Source organism: Ostrinia nubilalis, chromosome 2 (assembly GCF_963855985.1).
Source record: "Ostrinia nubilalis chromosome 2, ilOstNubi1.1, whole genome shotgun sequence".
Taxonomy (NCBI): domain Eukaryota; kingdom Metazoa; phylum Arthropoda; class Insecta; order Lepidoptera; family Crambidae; genus Ostrinia; species Ostrinia nubilalis.
The window spans coordinates 18642155-18658689 of NC_087089.1; the positions used below are offsets into that span (position 1 = coordinate 18642155).

General features: G+C 37.7%; 2 protein-coding genes across 3 annotated transcripts; one reads left to right on the top strand and one right to left on the bottom strand.

The window, feature by feature from the left end:
* Positions 1–923: 923 nt before the first annotated feature.
* Positions 924–2902, top strand: LOC135085547 (thialysine N-epsilon-acetyltransferase). Its single transcript, XM_063980329.1, has 4 exons — positions 924–1120; positions 1227–1278; positions 1699–1919; positions 2271–2902. The coding sequence occupies exons 1-4, from the start codon at positions 1034–1036 to the stop codon at positions 2445–2447; spliced, it is 537 nt and encodes a 178-aa protein (XP_063836399.1). The 5' UTR covers positions 924–1033; the 3' UTR covers positions 2448–2902.
* LOC135085530 (GATA-binding factor A-like) lies at positions 2462–15602 on the bottom strand. 2 transcript variants are annotated; one of them, XM_063980321.1, is made up of 7 exons: positions 15514–15602; positions 15006–15137; positions 10138–10229; positions 7878–8011; positions 6331–6455; positions 5373–5641; positions 2462–4117 (listed from the first exon to the last, which is right to left on the bottom strand). In XM_063980321.1, exons 1-7 carry the CDS (start codon positions 15572–15574, stop codon positions 4025–4027), a joined length of 906 nt encoding a protein of 301 aa, XP_063836391.1. In that variant the 5' UTR covers positions 15575–15602; the 3' UTR covers positions 2462–4024. The 2 variants fall into 2 exon arrangements, with proteins under 2 accessions (XP_063836391.1, XP_063836383.1); XM_063980313.1 differs by lacking the exon at positions 10138–10229 and adding an exon at positions 10274–10449.
* Positions 15603–16535: the final 933 nt, after the last annotated feature.

The following is a 16535-nucleotide window of genomic DNA, read 5'->3' on the forward strand; positions in this document are numbered from 1 at the left end:
AATTAAACTTACCGGAACAAACTCTGTAGGGATTGCACATTTTTTCAACGTGATTCTGGCTCCAATTTTTCGAAAACATTTACTATCAAAATGTTTGCTACATAAAGTGGCATATTTAGTTGGAATCCAATTTGGACGATTAATTAATTTGAGCCATGTTTTTCTTACATCTTCGTTAGTCGGAAATCTGAAAGATACTTTACTAATTAGTACCTATTATAATAGTCAGAAACTCATATTATTACATTCCCAGGTGACTGTGATAGACAGTGCACAAAATATATTTATCGATTGTGGTACAGCCCTAGTGTAAAACGAAAATTATTTCTTTACACAAAATATTCATAAATTCTGGATTATGTGCATGAAATCTTTGCTTACAACTTAAATTAATGTTTAAAGAACATAATTATCACACTTAGTGCTCAAAATTCTAAGCGCATTCACAAAAATAAAGCTAATGTTTGGAGGTGTCGATTTCAATAAATTTACCTGTGAAATGAATATTTTGCGGGATTATTTCTCTGGTTTACATCACAATCAAGGACGGAACAGGTCACCATTGTAGGTATTACAATAAAAAAATTCCAAAACTATACAGGATTTTACGAAATTTTTAGAAAAAACTGTGATTTGAAATTCTGCTTTGTGCCTCTATGTGTCACTGCCTGTCAAATCTTTTGCAAAAATGGTTCTATTGACGTGACGATGATAGCATCACACATCTCTTTTTATCACACAGGGTTGCAGATAGTGACATCTCGCTCGCTCATTCTTTGTTGCTCTATTCCGAAGGAATATTAACTTTATGGTTTATTATAACCTTGCCTTGGTCTGAGATTTTATGAAAAAAGTTCTTTTTTTGTTTAGTTTAATGCTGTGGTTTATGGTTAAATATTTTTGAGAGTTGGTAACACTGGCTGTGATTCAAAAAAGTTTGCTTCTGCTTCTGTGTGTGTGTGTGGTCGAAATTATATTTTATAAATTTTTATTCGCTAAAAAATATAAATCTATTGAAACCATAATCCTAAAAATGAGTACCGAAAAATATAACGACAAGGAAATACAAATTCGAGCTGCAAATAAAGAAGACATGAAAGCGGTCGCTGAAATGATCCAGGTAAGTAAATATTTGCAAATCTAAAAAATAAAAACAGTGTGAAATTAAGTTTTTAAGGATTTACTTGGTGTAAATAAGTACTTGATTGTTCACTTTTTCGTTTTAGGAACTTGCCGATTTCGAAAAGATGCCTAGCGGCCCGAAAATGTCAGTAAGAGGTTTGTAAACATAACCTATTGTAAAAGCCGGTCAAAGGAAAAATACGCGCTAGATTTTATTGTACATTCATATTTACTGTAATCACTGTGTACTTATCAGTGAGATAAGCTAGTTCTTATCATTATCAAAACTGTGATTTTCTGTTTATCTAAAACAAAGTCGAGTTACTAGACTAGACAGATTTTGTTAAAATTATGTGTGGAGGTAGCTGACACCCTGGATTAACTTTAAGGTTACTTTTTACCGCAATACCAATATTGAAGGGTAATGTTTTAGTGTACTATCTATTGGCGCATCCACACATGCCGCCGCGAAATGTTGAGAAGAAGCGCCCCAAAAATCTCTGTAATAGTTTAATCCATTCATACAACTTCATTTATGTAGATCTCTTTATACGTAGGTGGTTTGTGATTTTGCAGACTTGGAGCGCGATGGGTTTGAAATAAACCCCCCAGCGTTTCGGTGCAAGATCGCCGAATTGAACAACAAAACTGGCAGCCAGCCATTGGTGGGATACGCGCTGTACTTCCCCACGTACTCCACGTGGGAGGGCCGCTCCATGATGCTGGAGGATTTGTATGTGCGCAGCAGCGAGCGGAGCCGAGGCGTCGGCAAGAGGCTATTCAACGCAGTCGCTAAGGTAGCTATGCAGTTGCTCTAGTAAACTGTTCATTTAGTTTTAAATGCTGATTCTATAAACTATTACAACAAAATTAAATATAATATTCACAGTAGCTGGATATAAGAATCACCGCTCTCTGAAATGCACACTGTTCATAAATTGCACTATAGGTTTGCCGCTTACTTTGTTATTTTGCTTTTCCTGTAATAGTAAATAACATCACTAACTCCTTAAATTATTAAGCATCCATATTATGTTATTTCATAATTTAATAAATAACTAACTTAGTCTTAAGATATCAGTGTAAAGCTAATAAACTGTCTAATGATAGCAAAACAAAATAAACTACAAAGTTATGTACTATAACAGGAAGCATCATCTACCGGCTGCTCGCGTCTAGACTTCCATGTCTTAGAATGGAATCCAGCTCGCTCGTTCTATGAGGGCAAGGGGGCGGTCAACTTGACCACCGCGGAGCAGTGGTGCTACTACCGCCTCGCGGGCGAGGCTCTGCAGAACGCGTCGGCCGAGGGGGGCGAGGCTTGACAAACACAGTTCCATGTGCTCAAATATTTATTTGACTTTGTTATTATTACCTTTTGTACAGTTTTTTTTTCGGTCACATCCCACTTGAGCTGGGTTTACATGGTTCAAGTTACAATTGGTAATATTAAAATGGGTGAAACATAATGATTAGTACATATTTAGGTTTTTAACAAACCAGTCAATGAAATCTTAAAACATTAAACACACAGTCAAACACAGCGCAAGATAATAATAAGTCATGATGAAGAAGACCATTAAGTAGATGAAACTTGTAGTATCATAATCTGCGTCTTAATTTCTGTGTAGATCAAGCCTAAACACTGCGACAGTTCCCATGACCTATTTTCAAGTCTGCCCCGCGATAACCATCGACCCATATAAACCCGGCTTAGCCAAAGCAATGTTCTGTGATAAAATCGATGCAGGGTTGATATAAAATAAACTATTTAACTAAATCTATTTCGTATAATTTTTGTCTAGCTTAACACTAATATTTACATCTATTTAATAAATGCCATTTATTTTACTTAGAAGTACTTCACATGTTCAAAAGTCGAACTCACAGAGATAGACTATAGTGGTACAGATAATAAAGAATTGTAAATAATTTGTTAGTTTATAAATTTCTGATAGCCAGTGAACACAATTATAGTTCATAATATTGGTATAATATTTATTTAGATAATATTTAAGAATACTGATTATAAAGAATATAAGATCTAGTTTATTTACATAAGGCAGTATTGAAGATTATTCTTCCCCAGGTTAAGGAAATGCAATATTGAGAAATCGTAAGACTAGTTCAGTGGGGAATGAAATGAGATACTAGGCAATCTTTCCTATATACTAGGATATTATAATACTTGCGTAATTTTCATTTCAGTCAGTAATACGCCTACATACAGCCTTCTTCTAATCCTATATCATACAACTGTAATCTAAATTATATTATTTACAAAGTTCGTGTTTATTGTGCCATGTAGTGTATAATTATTGCAAAAATCATGGCGTATTTATTATTTTAAGGTGTAACGTAATGAAATGGAAAATGTTGATTTAACAATCAAAGGTTTGGAATTTTTAACACTGTGTACTATAATGTTATGTGTAAATATATAAAACATTATGATTAATGACATTAGTTATACATGTACATTATGTATACATATTTATTTATACACTAATGAATAATTTTATATTAATAATTGTATCACATTGGAAAACTGGATATTCGCTTGTATCGCATCACACAACTTAAATGCGAGATAATTAACTAAGAAATTTTGTGCCATATCGCGGATTATTAATCTAAGCATAATATCGCTGAATTGATCTGGCGTAGTGTTGAACATTCTTTGTACATCATTTCGTAAATATCTAGGTTCTTCATTTTTGTAAGAATATTAAAAAAGCGGAACTTGTATAAATGTTCAGGTTGTCGGGAGCATAAAATTGTCCAAAAACTTGATAGTGTAACCAAGCACGGAGTGCGTTAGGCTGGCACAGTCGGCCGCTCGCTGCCACGCCACGCGCGGCCTTACTCTTCCACTGGTAGCTACGACGCGAGGCGCGAGGTGCTACGTGGACGCCATGAGCTTGGCGTGCGCGGTCACGTTCCGCTGGTGCAGGAAGCCGCTGCCTTCTTCTTCTTCTCCATTGCTTAGCCCGTACTGGAATTTAAAATTGGTATTTAGATGATGAGATAAGTATTAAGTACTTGAACCCTACCCGCAGATGAGTATTTTTCGTCTAGCCATGTTCGTTCAATGTTTTGGAATCCAGTGAAAACTTCATTATTTATTTTAACAAAAGTTGGTATGTGATCTAGTACAGAGATGTTTTTGTTTTACCGAGGGTCATCATCATCATCATTTCAGCCATAGGATGTCCACTGCTGAACATAGGCCTCCCCCAATGCTTTCCATGTTGATCGATTGGTAACGACCTGCGTCCAGCGCTTCCCTGCTACTTTTACTATATCGTCGGTCCACCTTGTAGGTTACCGAGGGTGTCAACGGATATTTTCGAAGGATTCTTTAGACTATACTCAGTGTACAAAAAGCTCTTTCCAATTAAGTTAAATATCGTTGTTATCTTTTTCTATATTGGAGTTTTTCTACTGGGTAACTAGCCCAGGAACCATTAACATTTCACACGTCTATCAATTACGCCACTCTGTTTTGGCAATACTGTAGTGTAGGCCCATACCACATAGTATAAATAATAAATAAGACTGTTGATTCGGACTGTAGCTTAGGTATGTAAGTTGCTGAAAAGGTTGTGTGCTGTCGAAATTACTCTTAATACTGTAGATGGAAAATTTTACTCAAAGAAAACATTTCTTTATTTTTAAAAAGATATATAACTGCATTCAAAGATTTAAAAAAATTTGCTTACCACACCCGGGAATCGAACCTACTAAAATCTGTTAAAAATTACACTCAGTATTTTTATTGCATCCATCATTAGGGTTAAGTATAAGGATGAAATCTTACCAAAAAACTTGATAAATTAAATGAAAGGGAAACCATGAAGTCACAAATTATTTTAATTATTTACAGAAAATTCTATGATTGGTGGTGAATTTTGGAAAAAAAAAATCGGAAATCTTTGAATGCAGTACCATTTTTTTCAAAAATAAATGGATGTTTGTTTTCTTTGAGTAAAATTTTCTATTAACAGTATTAAGAGTGCTTTCCCTCCAGGTAGCGTTACTAAATTTCATCCTGTATTTATCGTGTGGTGGTATCGTATGGTGGTATCCCGTGAAGAGAGATGGTTAAGAATGGTTAAGAAATAAGGTAAAGTTTCTAAGTGGGCCGATCTGGTGAAAGTCGCAGGAAGCACCTGAATGCGGGCAGCTCAGGACCTTTTGCCCTACAGTGGACGTCATTTGGCTGAAAGGAACGAAGGAAAGTTCCAAACCTGCAGAGCGTGTAAGTAATGTTGCTGCGAGTGGTAGTGCGGGCCGGAGTGCGCGTAGCCGTCGTAGGCGGCGGGCGCGCTGGGCTCGCTCTTGATGTTGAACAGCGAGGGGTTGGACAGGAACGGCGGCGACGACAGCGCCAGCGGGTACTGCGCGTGCTGCGCGCCGTGCGCGTGCGCCGCCTCGTGCTCGCGCAGCTTGCCCGCCGCGCCGTGCGACATCGACGACGTCAGCGGCAGCGGCACTTCCGCTACGCTCGGTTTGCTGTCTGTGAATACACCATGTTTTTCGATGATCGTTTCTACTGCTGCAGCGACAGCTGGATGTCAACTTGTAGTACATGAGTCCTCCGTAGGTAAACGTTCTTAATTTTAACCTCGTAAGGCCCATGTTCTTACTAGTAGTATTAGTACACTATAGTTATTCAGACCCAAACCTCTTAGGTGCTATGTAGGCGTCATTACAAAACAAGGGCCTACCTATAGGACTATTTAGAATACATATCTTTCAGGTTCAAATGAATTTTATACCTTAATATACGCCTGTGGTCTTCTATCCTTAGTACCTATTTATTAGTAACTCATGACTACCATGCCCTGAATGCTTGATTTTAATAGGATTACTTTATCTCTTAAAATCAACTCTGAACTGTTGGGTCTGAATGACTATAAAATATTTATACTACTAGTAGGACTTAGGGCGGTAATGACTAGAATACCATTTACTTATTGTCTGATCCTTAGGAGATTAAGAGCATTTCTAGACTCAAGAATTACGTTTCGAGATTATGTACTAAGTGGGCCTTTTTAAACTACATTATGTGCTGCTAAGGAAGATATGGTTGGATTGGATTGCATAATTATTCTGATTGGATAGTAGATAGATCGGCTTACTTTGACAACTGTTCATAACGAATAGAAAAATATTAAGGTCTATGGTAATAATCTTCTTTCTTACCATCTAGACTAGGTGAGCTGTGTCCTTCTTTCTTGGCTGCGTCTTGAGGTGGTTTTGTTGCGCTACCGGATTTCTTGGGCTTTCGCTTCCTAGTCTGTATGCCATCTTTCCTCATTGCCAGTGGTCTGTAAAAAGTGTACATTGTTTTTAATAAAAATGTTAATTTAGTCAGTTTTGTAATGCAGATAAAACTTATATATTACAGACTAGCTTTTGCCCGCGGCTTCACCCGCGTGAAATTAGTTTGTCACAGATTGTCATAAATTATAGCCTATCTATTATGTTATTCTGGGTTATAAAGAACGAGCTTTCCGCCCGCGGCTTCGACCGCGTGGAATATTTCGGTTTTTTACACAGGGTGTTGATTTCAATACTCGCCATATTTAGGGAATTGATTAAGTAGCTTATTCTGATCACGAATCAGTAAAAAAAATGACTGGGATTTTTTTAACGAACTTTAACTTTAGTTAGTCAAAGAAAAATACCTATTTACACTACCTACTTTACGTGGCTTCCTTCAGTAGGTTATCCGACATGGTAAGCGAGCGATCCGCGTAGCTCAATGGTGCCGCAAATGAAAACTATTGCAGTATTGCGAGCCACAGTACAGTTAATTTCGCACGGAAAATATTCGCTAAAAATTTCAATTTAGTTTGTAATTTTTTTTGGTGGATAATGCGTTTATTCAAGGTTATTTTTAGTATATACGAAACCTTAAAACTGTTTGTTCAGAATCAGTAATAGAATCCATCGCAATATTTTTTATATCATGTTACATTTTGGCTAAATAATATTTACAAATCCATAATTTACGGACACCTTACTAAAATGTTCTGCGCGTATGGAAAATGTTGTCAAAGCTTAACAAACATTGCGTTGTCAACAACGAAAGTGCCGCGCGCTGTACGATGTCTACACTCGCGTGTGGATAATGGGACAACAAATAAAGCTTGGAACTTCGTGAGTTTTTAAGGTATCATTTTAATTTCTTTTTATACTGATTCTAAAGATTAAAATACGTGACACGTGTTTCGGCTTTCGTATATACAAAAAATAACCTTGTATAAGTCATAATAGATCACCTAAATAAATATGGCGAGGATTGAAATCAACAGCCTGTATAACCTATGGCACTCAGCAATAATGTGGCTTTCTATTAGTGAAACATCCCGATCCCGAGATTACCCCTTACAATTTAACAAATATACAAACACACAAACTTTACCTCTTTATAATATTAGTATAGAATCTATACTAATATTATAAAGAGGTAAAGTTTGTTCTATACTATAGATAATACTGTAAAGTTTCACCAAAATCCGTTTAGTAGTATTGCGTGAAAGAGTAACAAACATCCATCCAGACATCCAAACTTTCGCATTTATAATATTAGTAGGATTAGTAGGATGATCAATTCATGTTATAGGATTTTTTTGCGGGTTGATTAACTCAACCCGCAAAAATATATTTTTTATGGGTATATGTCTGCGATGCGTGCTACGGTTTGAAATCGTACATTAGTGAGCGTGTTCTCTGGGGATACTGACCGGTTGATGCCGTGCAGCTTGTAGTAGAGGCCGCAGGCGTTGCACACGGGCTCGCCGTCGTTGTTGCGGCGCCACAGCGTGGTGGTGCGCGAGCCGCAGTTGGTGCAGCACTGGCCGTGCCGCCGCGCCGCCGACTGCGCACATCGACAAACTTACGAGTTACGTTATGTTCACACATTGCATATTTTAATTATCGACCAATATTCCAAAAAACACACGCTAGCACCAAAAATATCACAAAAGCGACAAGGCAACAGAATTAGAATGCACCAACCAACACCCAATTCAAAGCCTATGATACTTAATCGTTTCAGAATGACTTTCAGTAACTTATCCAAAGGCAAAATTATAAGAAGAAATAAAGGACATTCTAGTACGACTAGGGAACATAATAATAATAGCCCTTATTCAGGCATTATTACGCTTTTCACAGCAGAACACTCATCCATGCATCGACTACGTCTGTATGTCACTCATTTGATAAAGGCCTCCTCCAACTGCCGCCATTTTTCTCTATCATTGGCTATTCTTGATCATGTGCCACCTGCTATGGCTTTGATGTCGTGAATCCACCGTTTAAATGGTCTACCTTGTTTCCTCTTTTTGTCCCCTAGGTCAGTGTTTTTCAACCTTTTTCATGACACGACCCCCCTAGCATGAAAAAAATTTTTGCGACCCCCCGACCGTTCGCTTTTTTTCATGCTTTTTATGAAGATGTTGCAGGGACCGAATTCTTCAATCTATACAACATTTATGCATTTGCATAATTAGATTTCGGATAAATCTAGCTTTAAAACTTTACCGTTTTTTTACTGAGGTAGTTTTTACGACTCAGCGAGATGATTATTAGGGAACATAGTGAGAAAATACCATAAAATCAGAGGTTAGGCTGGAAAATAATCTGCTACTGAGTATTAAGATTGTAACACAAATAAATAGATACGAACCAAACCTTAACATTTATAGGCACATACAGTAGGCCGTCACTTGCATAACAAAACGACGCGAAGTTTTGTTTACATCCTCATCGAGATACTAAACAAGTAACCAGCGCCATTTTTGATTCGGCCGTTCGTATTCCGCCGCGCGCATACGATCTACATGACAATTACAGCGCCGCGGGGCGGGGCCGCGCGCCATTGGTGCGCCCGCGCCGCGCCCTGACAACTCACTGACAGCGCTAACCCATCTATACATGTGTACTGGGTTTACTGTCTGTTGTTCTGTACGACGCCGTTGTGTGCCCAATAATGTTCTCTATTTTCTTCAATGTTGTCGTAAATTTCTCATTGCGTTAATTTATTAATACAAAATGTATTTCTTCATCCCTACATTACACTCGTAAATCTTCGTCCTTAAATAGATATAGAGGTGTCTAAGGCCATTTAAACACACACATAACAAAGTTACGGATTCTTTATTACGAGGAAAAAGGTAATGCAGATCATATTGCCTCTAGGCTGACCGTGCTACGAAATTGTGCTACGAGCTTTTCCTGCTACGAAAAAAGTATAGTGAGCGAGGAATCGACTTATATCTAAACAACAACTAATATCAAATAAAACCAACACCAAAACACCAAATACCAAAGCGTCATGCAAAAAATAACCAGAAGTCCCAGGACTACACAAGTCCACCGATATCAACTAAACTGTTTCGCAAGTACGAGTCGTACGGCTAATCTCGTAGTAATCGCATGCAAATGATCAAAACAATTTGCTACTGCTACGAAATACGGTGCTCCATAAATGCGTTGACAGACAGTCTGTGTGTGTTTGATATCTAATCTACAGAGTTAGTAAATGAATACAAAGTGTATTATCATTAATAGTCTTTGTGTATTCGGTTTTTACCAACAGAGATTAATAACTATTTAAGCAATTGTCATTTTTGATGATTAAATATTTATTGAAAATTGTATGTATGTGACCTAAACGGCTTGTTATATCAGAATTACGGGTTTTATAAGCTTTGACTTTTACAGTTTCCTTACTAATTATTTGGAAATTCATACTATTCTTGTTTAGGGTGAGTCATTAGGTAGAATATTGAAGAAGAGATTTTGAAATAATTCTTATGTGTTTGAAGTTACTATTAATGTGATGTCTTGCTTGCATTCATTTACTAACGAGTGCGCGAGTGCAAAAGCGACGGCACTGAAACCGGGGAGCGGTAGCGTGTAGTCCTATCACCCGAAGCCGTATGTGAGTATCGCAGCGTGCAGGAGGGGCATGCTCTAGTCTACACGCCACCGACTCACCTTCTTCATCCCGCGGGCCATGCCCTCCACACTCATCCATCTCTGCACGGAGCCGTCTTTATAGAAGCGCGTGAGCAGCTCGGCGTCCGCACCTGTGTCAGAGAGAGGGGTTACTAGCGTGGGCTCGGGCACTCACCAGGCGCTTGGTGGGCTTGACGAGCGGGCGGTTGACGCCGTTGATGCGCGTGTACAGCCCGCACGCGTTGCACAGGTAGTGGCCGGTGGCGTCGCGCCGCCACAGCGGCGTGTTGTTGGCGCCGCAGTTCACGCACTCGCGCCCGCTGCCGTCCTCGTACACCTCCAGCACGCCATCTGTGCAGTGTGCATGCCTCAGGGTCAGCGACCGCTCACTAGCCCCGGTCACCCGGGGTCACCCGGGGTGGGGAAACTACTACGTTGGGATACCTTTTGTTGTTTGGAAGGGATGCACGGCTTATTGTATGGTTAAATAAAATAGGTTCCAACTGAAAGATAACAATTCTTATTTATGAGGGTTTATACAATACAATAGTTTAGTCATGAAAATACCATTGACATTATTACTTATGAATACCTAGTTACTAGTTATCATATCAACAGAGAGCGATGACAGCATACGAGTAGGTACGCGCCCAACGGTATACCGTGATAGAATCAAAGATAACATGACGAGTCGAGACAGCAAGGCTCACTTATATTTACGTACAACAATATCTACAATTATTTAAATAATATGCGGTTTTAGATAACGCCGAGCTACCTACGCGTTTATATGTACGTAAGTACATACCTACGTATTGATTGGCTTATCATCCATTTTATGACGGACAACAAGCCTTTCCTGTTGGATTTAGCTTCATTTCAATTTCCGGTGCTAATTTATTATGAATATAGAAATAAATTCATTTATTGGCTACTGTTGATAACATTCATCTGATTTGCAACAACTCGGATTTATCAAGTTTGAGGTCAACGTTCAGGTAGACAAGTCAGTTAAAACGAGATTCTAATATTTTATTACATAACACGTGTCCACCCACAGATACTTATTTTGCGATGATGTTAGTCTCAGTACCACTTAAAGCTGCTCATGTCGTATATATCGGTTAGCTAACAAAGTGCCTAACATCAAAACAATGTTAGTAATCCGTTATCAATTCTCAGAACGCGCTCAAAACAAGTGGCATTATGCTGCTACGCTGTTTCTTTGTACAGTTGGTTATTTTTGGTCAATATGTTTAACTTCATTATCTACATAGTATACGTTGGAATGATTTGATCATTAAAAACTGGGGTAAGAAATTATTTATACTCGTATGTGAAGATAAGTGACATGTGTGATAAATAAAAGTAATTTTATATGATTTTTCACAAACTATTCATGAAATGGTCCATATTATGTCTTCGGTTTTATCCGAAGATCCATAACCAAAGTACGTAACGAACGGCCGGCCGTGGGGGCAGAAAAGTTCTCGAGGTGCGACCACAGACGGACGAAAGGAAAACTTGATGCCAGGCCTCCCAATCTCCCAGGATCTGCTGAAGGTCAAGGGAACCTGAATGCGGACAGCGCGGGACCGCTCATTGTGGGAATATTAGAAGAGGCCTTTGTTCAGCAATGCAGCAGCATCAATAATATTCTCGATGGATTTCAAGTGCAAGGCATGCAGGTTATTTCGGTTCCTAGACTTCAACTTGTTTTACTGGCATAAACCAACCGCCTTCCTTGGCCAGCACTTTGCCCCAAAGTTGCTAACCCAAATCCATTAATGCGGCGCCACTTATCTCTTCCGTTAATTGTCTCCACGATAGCCGAGCTCCAAGGTTTAGGCAGGTGCCTTTGACAAAACTCGATATAAAATATGTGCTGTCAGAAATACTAAATAATCTCGCGCCAGGGTGTAATAATTCTTATCAGCAACAATTATGGCTTATAAGACTATTATACTATATTACTTATAAAATATACGTATTACCTACCTCCATTTTTTAACAACAGAAATTGTAATGTGACATATGCAATCAACGTTTTGAATTTGAATTATTTCTAATTCCCTATGGGTAGTACGTTATATTATCGATTTATATTTGCTCTATAAATAAATCGGTAGTAGTAACATACTTGAAACCAAAAATAAAAATATTTTTTGATAGCTATGATTGTAACTGGTTTTAGGAGCCTTAAATAAATATAATAAATATTTTAGCCGTAACAACGATATTGTGCGTGGGAATGTTATAGGTAAATAGGACTATACCTACGTGCCAAGTTGCTATTAGTGAGCGTTGCAGTAAATCGCGCATGGCACGAACACTCAGTTCAGTTATAACAATGCATAATCATCGGAATATTTATTGAGTAAATACCTACCTGTAGTTAGGTATTTTAACTAATTTTTGTTCATCCATATTCTATCATAATAATTTTCTCAATTGTGTAGGCTGAAAGTTTAAATTGGATTCAAAATCAAACATACTACGAGTAGATCCAAATATGCGACTGGAATTAAAATATTCATACAAATGCAATCTCATCTATATTTGAGCATTATATTTTTAGTGACTATTTAAGTGTAAGACGCAGGCCGCTACCAACCGGGCAACATGGAAAGCATTGGGGGAGGCCTATGTTCAGCAGTGGACGTCCTATGTCTGAGATGATGATGATATTTAAGTGTCATTTTATTATATTATGTGCTTTAAATGGTGGCTTTAAATCTATTCTATACTGAACTTTACTAAATTGAGACTTTGGGAGGTCGTTTAAATAGGGCTTATTCCTAAAGGTCCACGACTCTATTATTCTTCTTTTCCCACCGGGTTCATGAAATTTTAAAATATACTAAGATAATGCTTTTTTAACCGACTTCAAAAAAGGACGAGGTTCTATGTTCGGCTGTATGTATGTTTTTTATTTTTAATGTTGTGGAACTCGTGAACCCGTTGGGAATCAAAGTATGAACTTACATTTAAAGTTTTTGAAAACATTACCAAAATCAAAATTATCTTTATTTGTGTAGACTAATTAAATTAGTACTTACAAATCGTCAAATGCTTTCAAGGAGCATATAAATGTCTCATTCTTTTTTGCCCCGCCAGCGCTTCGAAACAAACATTTGGCAAGTTAGTGCTGAGAAGAAGCGCCGCAACAAACTCAGATTAGATTGTGGACATTAGAGCTGTGGCCCTTTGGAAATGAGCCTAAAACAGACCATTTAATTTAAAAAAAAATGCTAGGTTCCCTGGTGTTCGACCAGGATAAATCCAAGATAAATTGCACTCTGAGGGCCAGACAGAAAAATGATTTGAATATGAAAAGTTTATCTTGCATGTTATTATAGTTATTTAGATTGTCGACTTGACATGCCAACATTGCCAACGTATTGCTACTCTTATCGAATGCTAATCTGTGAGGATGCTCTGCGGTTGGGATCCACGCAAAACAACTGACACAATGGGACAGATAAACCGATGTACAGAGTGATCTTGTTTATAAAGGCGATTGATTCAATATGAGTAATTGCATAATAATTGAACTAGCTTCTGCATTCGCTACGCAATCGCGTGTGTGAATTACAGTTTGAATTTCAGATTACAAATCGTTTAGTAGTTTTTGCGTGAAAGAGTACTAAATAAAATCCATCCATTCACCTTCACAACATTTATAGAAGTAGAACAGTAGATATCTGGAAATATAATATCAAACCTGGTTTTATCTTAATTCATTAGGTACCAGTATCTCAAAAATGTCGGGTACGAAGTTACGAACACCCTGAGGGCACAAGTGTGACACAGCGCTGATATCAGTAATTGTATTATCGTCCCTGGACTAATTATATCACAACTGATACGCGCCTGACGCGATCGCTACCTACTGCCTGCTGCTGATAAGATGGCCAGCAACTATTATTACTCATAAAATATACTAAGAGCCAATGGATTGAGTATAATATACTCATACTTATATTCATTTAACTTTAGGGTAGTTATCTATCAGGCATTAGCTCTGCAAAATATCGGTATGTATATAATTTTGCGATGTGGGTAATCCCCTAACCACAAGATCATTCCCGTTGAAAACAAAGTCCCGATTTGCGAACCTGACGTCAACTGAAGATAGCCGCCTGATTCACAGATCGCTCCTATTTGTTTGTTCGCCGATACCGGCTGACTCACGACCATCTGTCAATATTCCGCTAGCTACTGCCATATTAATATAATAATACCTATATTCAATGTCGTCCGAAAATTCATGTGCAAAAAAAACAACTGTTTTGACATAGCTCTTATGTAATTGTCCTTTGATAAATTGCTATATTTTATGATTAGTTAAAATAATTTTAAATGGAAATACTCATTATCTACGTATGTGTAAAATTATTATTAGCAATAACTTTCGTAGAACGCGTTGATGTCTACTAAACCAGGAAAAGTTTTAATTAATAAAATTACCAAATTTTACAGTTACCTACACCAAATTATTTAATTTATGATTTATATGTAGGTAGTTAGAAAATATTATACTTTTCATAATGCTTATAATATACAAAACCTTATAAACAAATCAGAAATGTATGTTACTACCGGGACTATTCCCACCTCTCGTTCTCATCGCTGTAACTCCTGTGTGGCCAGGATTTACAACTTAATCCCTAATAAAAACCGGGGAAACATTGGACCCGCTATGAAATTAATCAGAGTAACATAGGAGTTCGGTTCGACTTCCCTCTAGTGCAAACAGATGAGACAAAACAAAGGTTTAAGTATAAGATATATAGGTTTAAGAATTTAAGAAAAGATATACACCATGGACAGTGGGCATCAATTATTTTGTGAGCTGAAGAACACAAGAAAAATAGCAAAGCAAAGAAGTAGTAAAGTGCACTCACCATATCCAGGCGGGCGCTGCAGCGCGTCGTAGGGCGCGCACCACGAACCCATGACCACGTTCTGCGAGTACAGCCCGCCGGCCACGCCGCCCACGCCGCCCACGCCGCTCACGCCGCCCACGCCGCTGCCACCTGATTCGCAACACACCACGTTAGACACGCACGAATTCTGTATTCATTTAGAGACAACATCAAAACAGTGGAGAACAAAACAGACAACTTAAACAAAAACAAATGAGTCCGGAAATACTAACAAAGTGCTTATGTTTAACATCGAGACAAACAAATTATTATAAAGTCATTTATTTATACAAGCACTTAAGACAAAATAAACTAAGTGAAAGATCGGAAAATTAAGACAAAATGTCCTATCTCGATTTTACTGATTACTTATTTGTGTGAGTTACACAGTTTGTACTGTTGTATTTAAAAGCTACACTTATTTATGGATGACGTAATCAAAACTTATTGAATGGATTGAGACACAGATTTAGCAATTAAAACCGACCTATTTCTTTAGCTCTAAGTTCCTGCAGCCAATTCGTAAATATCGGAGGTAGAGCGTACATTTTGTAAGCGACTCCCTGGTCAGAGGTCAGGCGACGACTGACCCGCCGCACTGGCGCGCGGCCGCTTATCGGAGCGCACGTCATCTGATGCGACACTTACAGTTAAGCTCGGTTTTCCTCAAGCACTGAATCAGCTTGTTGTTTATACATCGAGCTTCATAGAGTTATCCTAACATACATTCATCCAGGCTGGATCATTCATCAGCGAATATTGTTTTGCACTATTTTGAGACACTAGTACCTACCGCAAGTTCTATTAACAATGCATTGTTTTGAAAATTGTATGTTTCCTCGTTATTACGCTTGTGCGTGATTTTGACCTTATAACATCCAGTATGAGATAGTTGAATGTTTGTGTTTTATAACTTATTCCCTAAGGACTTATTCCTTAACTATGTAGTTGCTGTTCTATAATAGGCTAGATGACAAAATTTCAATTATTTGTCCGTCAGACAGATAATTAGAAAATATTAGACTCATATTTTTTATTTTCTTTCATAATTAAATAACAACAGTGCTACATCGAATTGAAATGGCGCGATACGTCACGCTTGAGTAGAATTTTTACTCAAAAGTGACGTCACGCGACATTTCAACTCAATATAATATTGTAATTATTCGATTATGGAAAAAAATAAAAGATATGAGTCTAATATTTTCTAATTATCTGTCTGACGGACTTATAGAATTTCGATTTCATTACCCAGTCATCATCCCTATTATTATAGAACATAATCCCGGTAGAACATAATTGGAACTGACTCAGATACTGTATACCTGTATTATCATCATTTTTAAGTTGGTTCACTACAAATAATTTACAACTCAATGCAAAGAAAACAAAATGTATAAAATTCTCTTTGCCTAACGTAAAAACAGTTAGTACACAAATAGAACTTAATAATAATGCAATCGATCTGGTAGACTCTACTGTATTTCTGGGAATTACCCTGGATTCAAA

Bases quoted from the DNA above. Each gene is read 5' to 3' on its own strand.
- LOC135085547 (XM_063980329.1), top strand. From the start codon at position 1,034: ATGAGTACCGAAAAATATAACGACAAGGAAATACAAATTCGAGCTGCA. The intron at 1,121-1,226 runs GTAAGTAAATAT...TTTTCGTTTTAG, and splicing joins CGGTCGCTGAAATGATCCAG to GAACTTGCCGATTTCGAAAA. The intron at 1,920-2,270 runs GTAGCTATGCAG...GTACTATAACAG, and splicing joins TATTCAACGCAGTCGCTAAG to GAAGCATCATCTACCGGCTG.
- LOC135085530 (XM_063980313.1), bottom strand. From the start codon at position 15,574: ATGTACGCTCTACCTCCGATATTTACGAATTGGCTGCAGGAACTTAGA. The intron at 8,012-10,273 runs GTGAGTGCCCGA...CGATGTGCGCAG, and splicing joins TCAAGCCCACCAAGCGCCTG to TCGGCGGCGCGGCGGCACGG. The intron at 5,642-6,330 runs GTAAGAAAGAAG...GTGTATTCACAG, and splicing joins CAGCTCACCTAGTCTAGATG to ACAGCAAACCGAGCGTAGCG.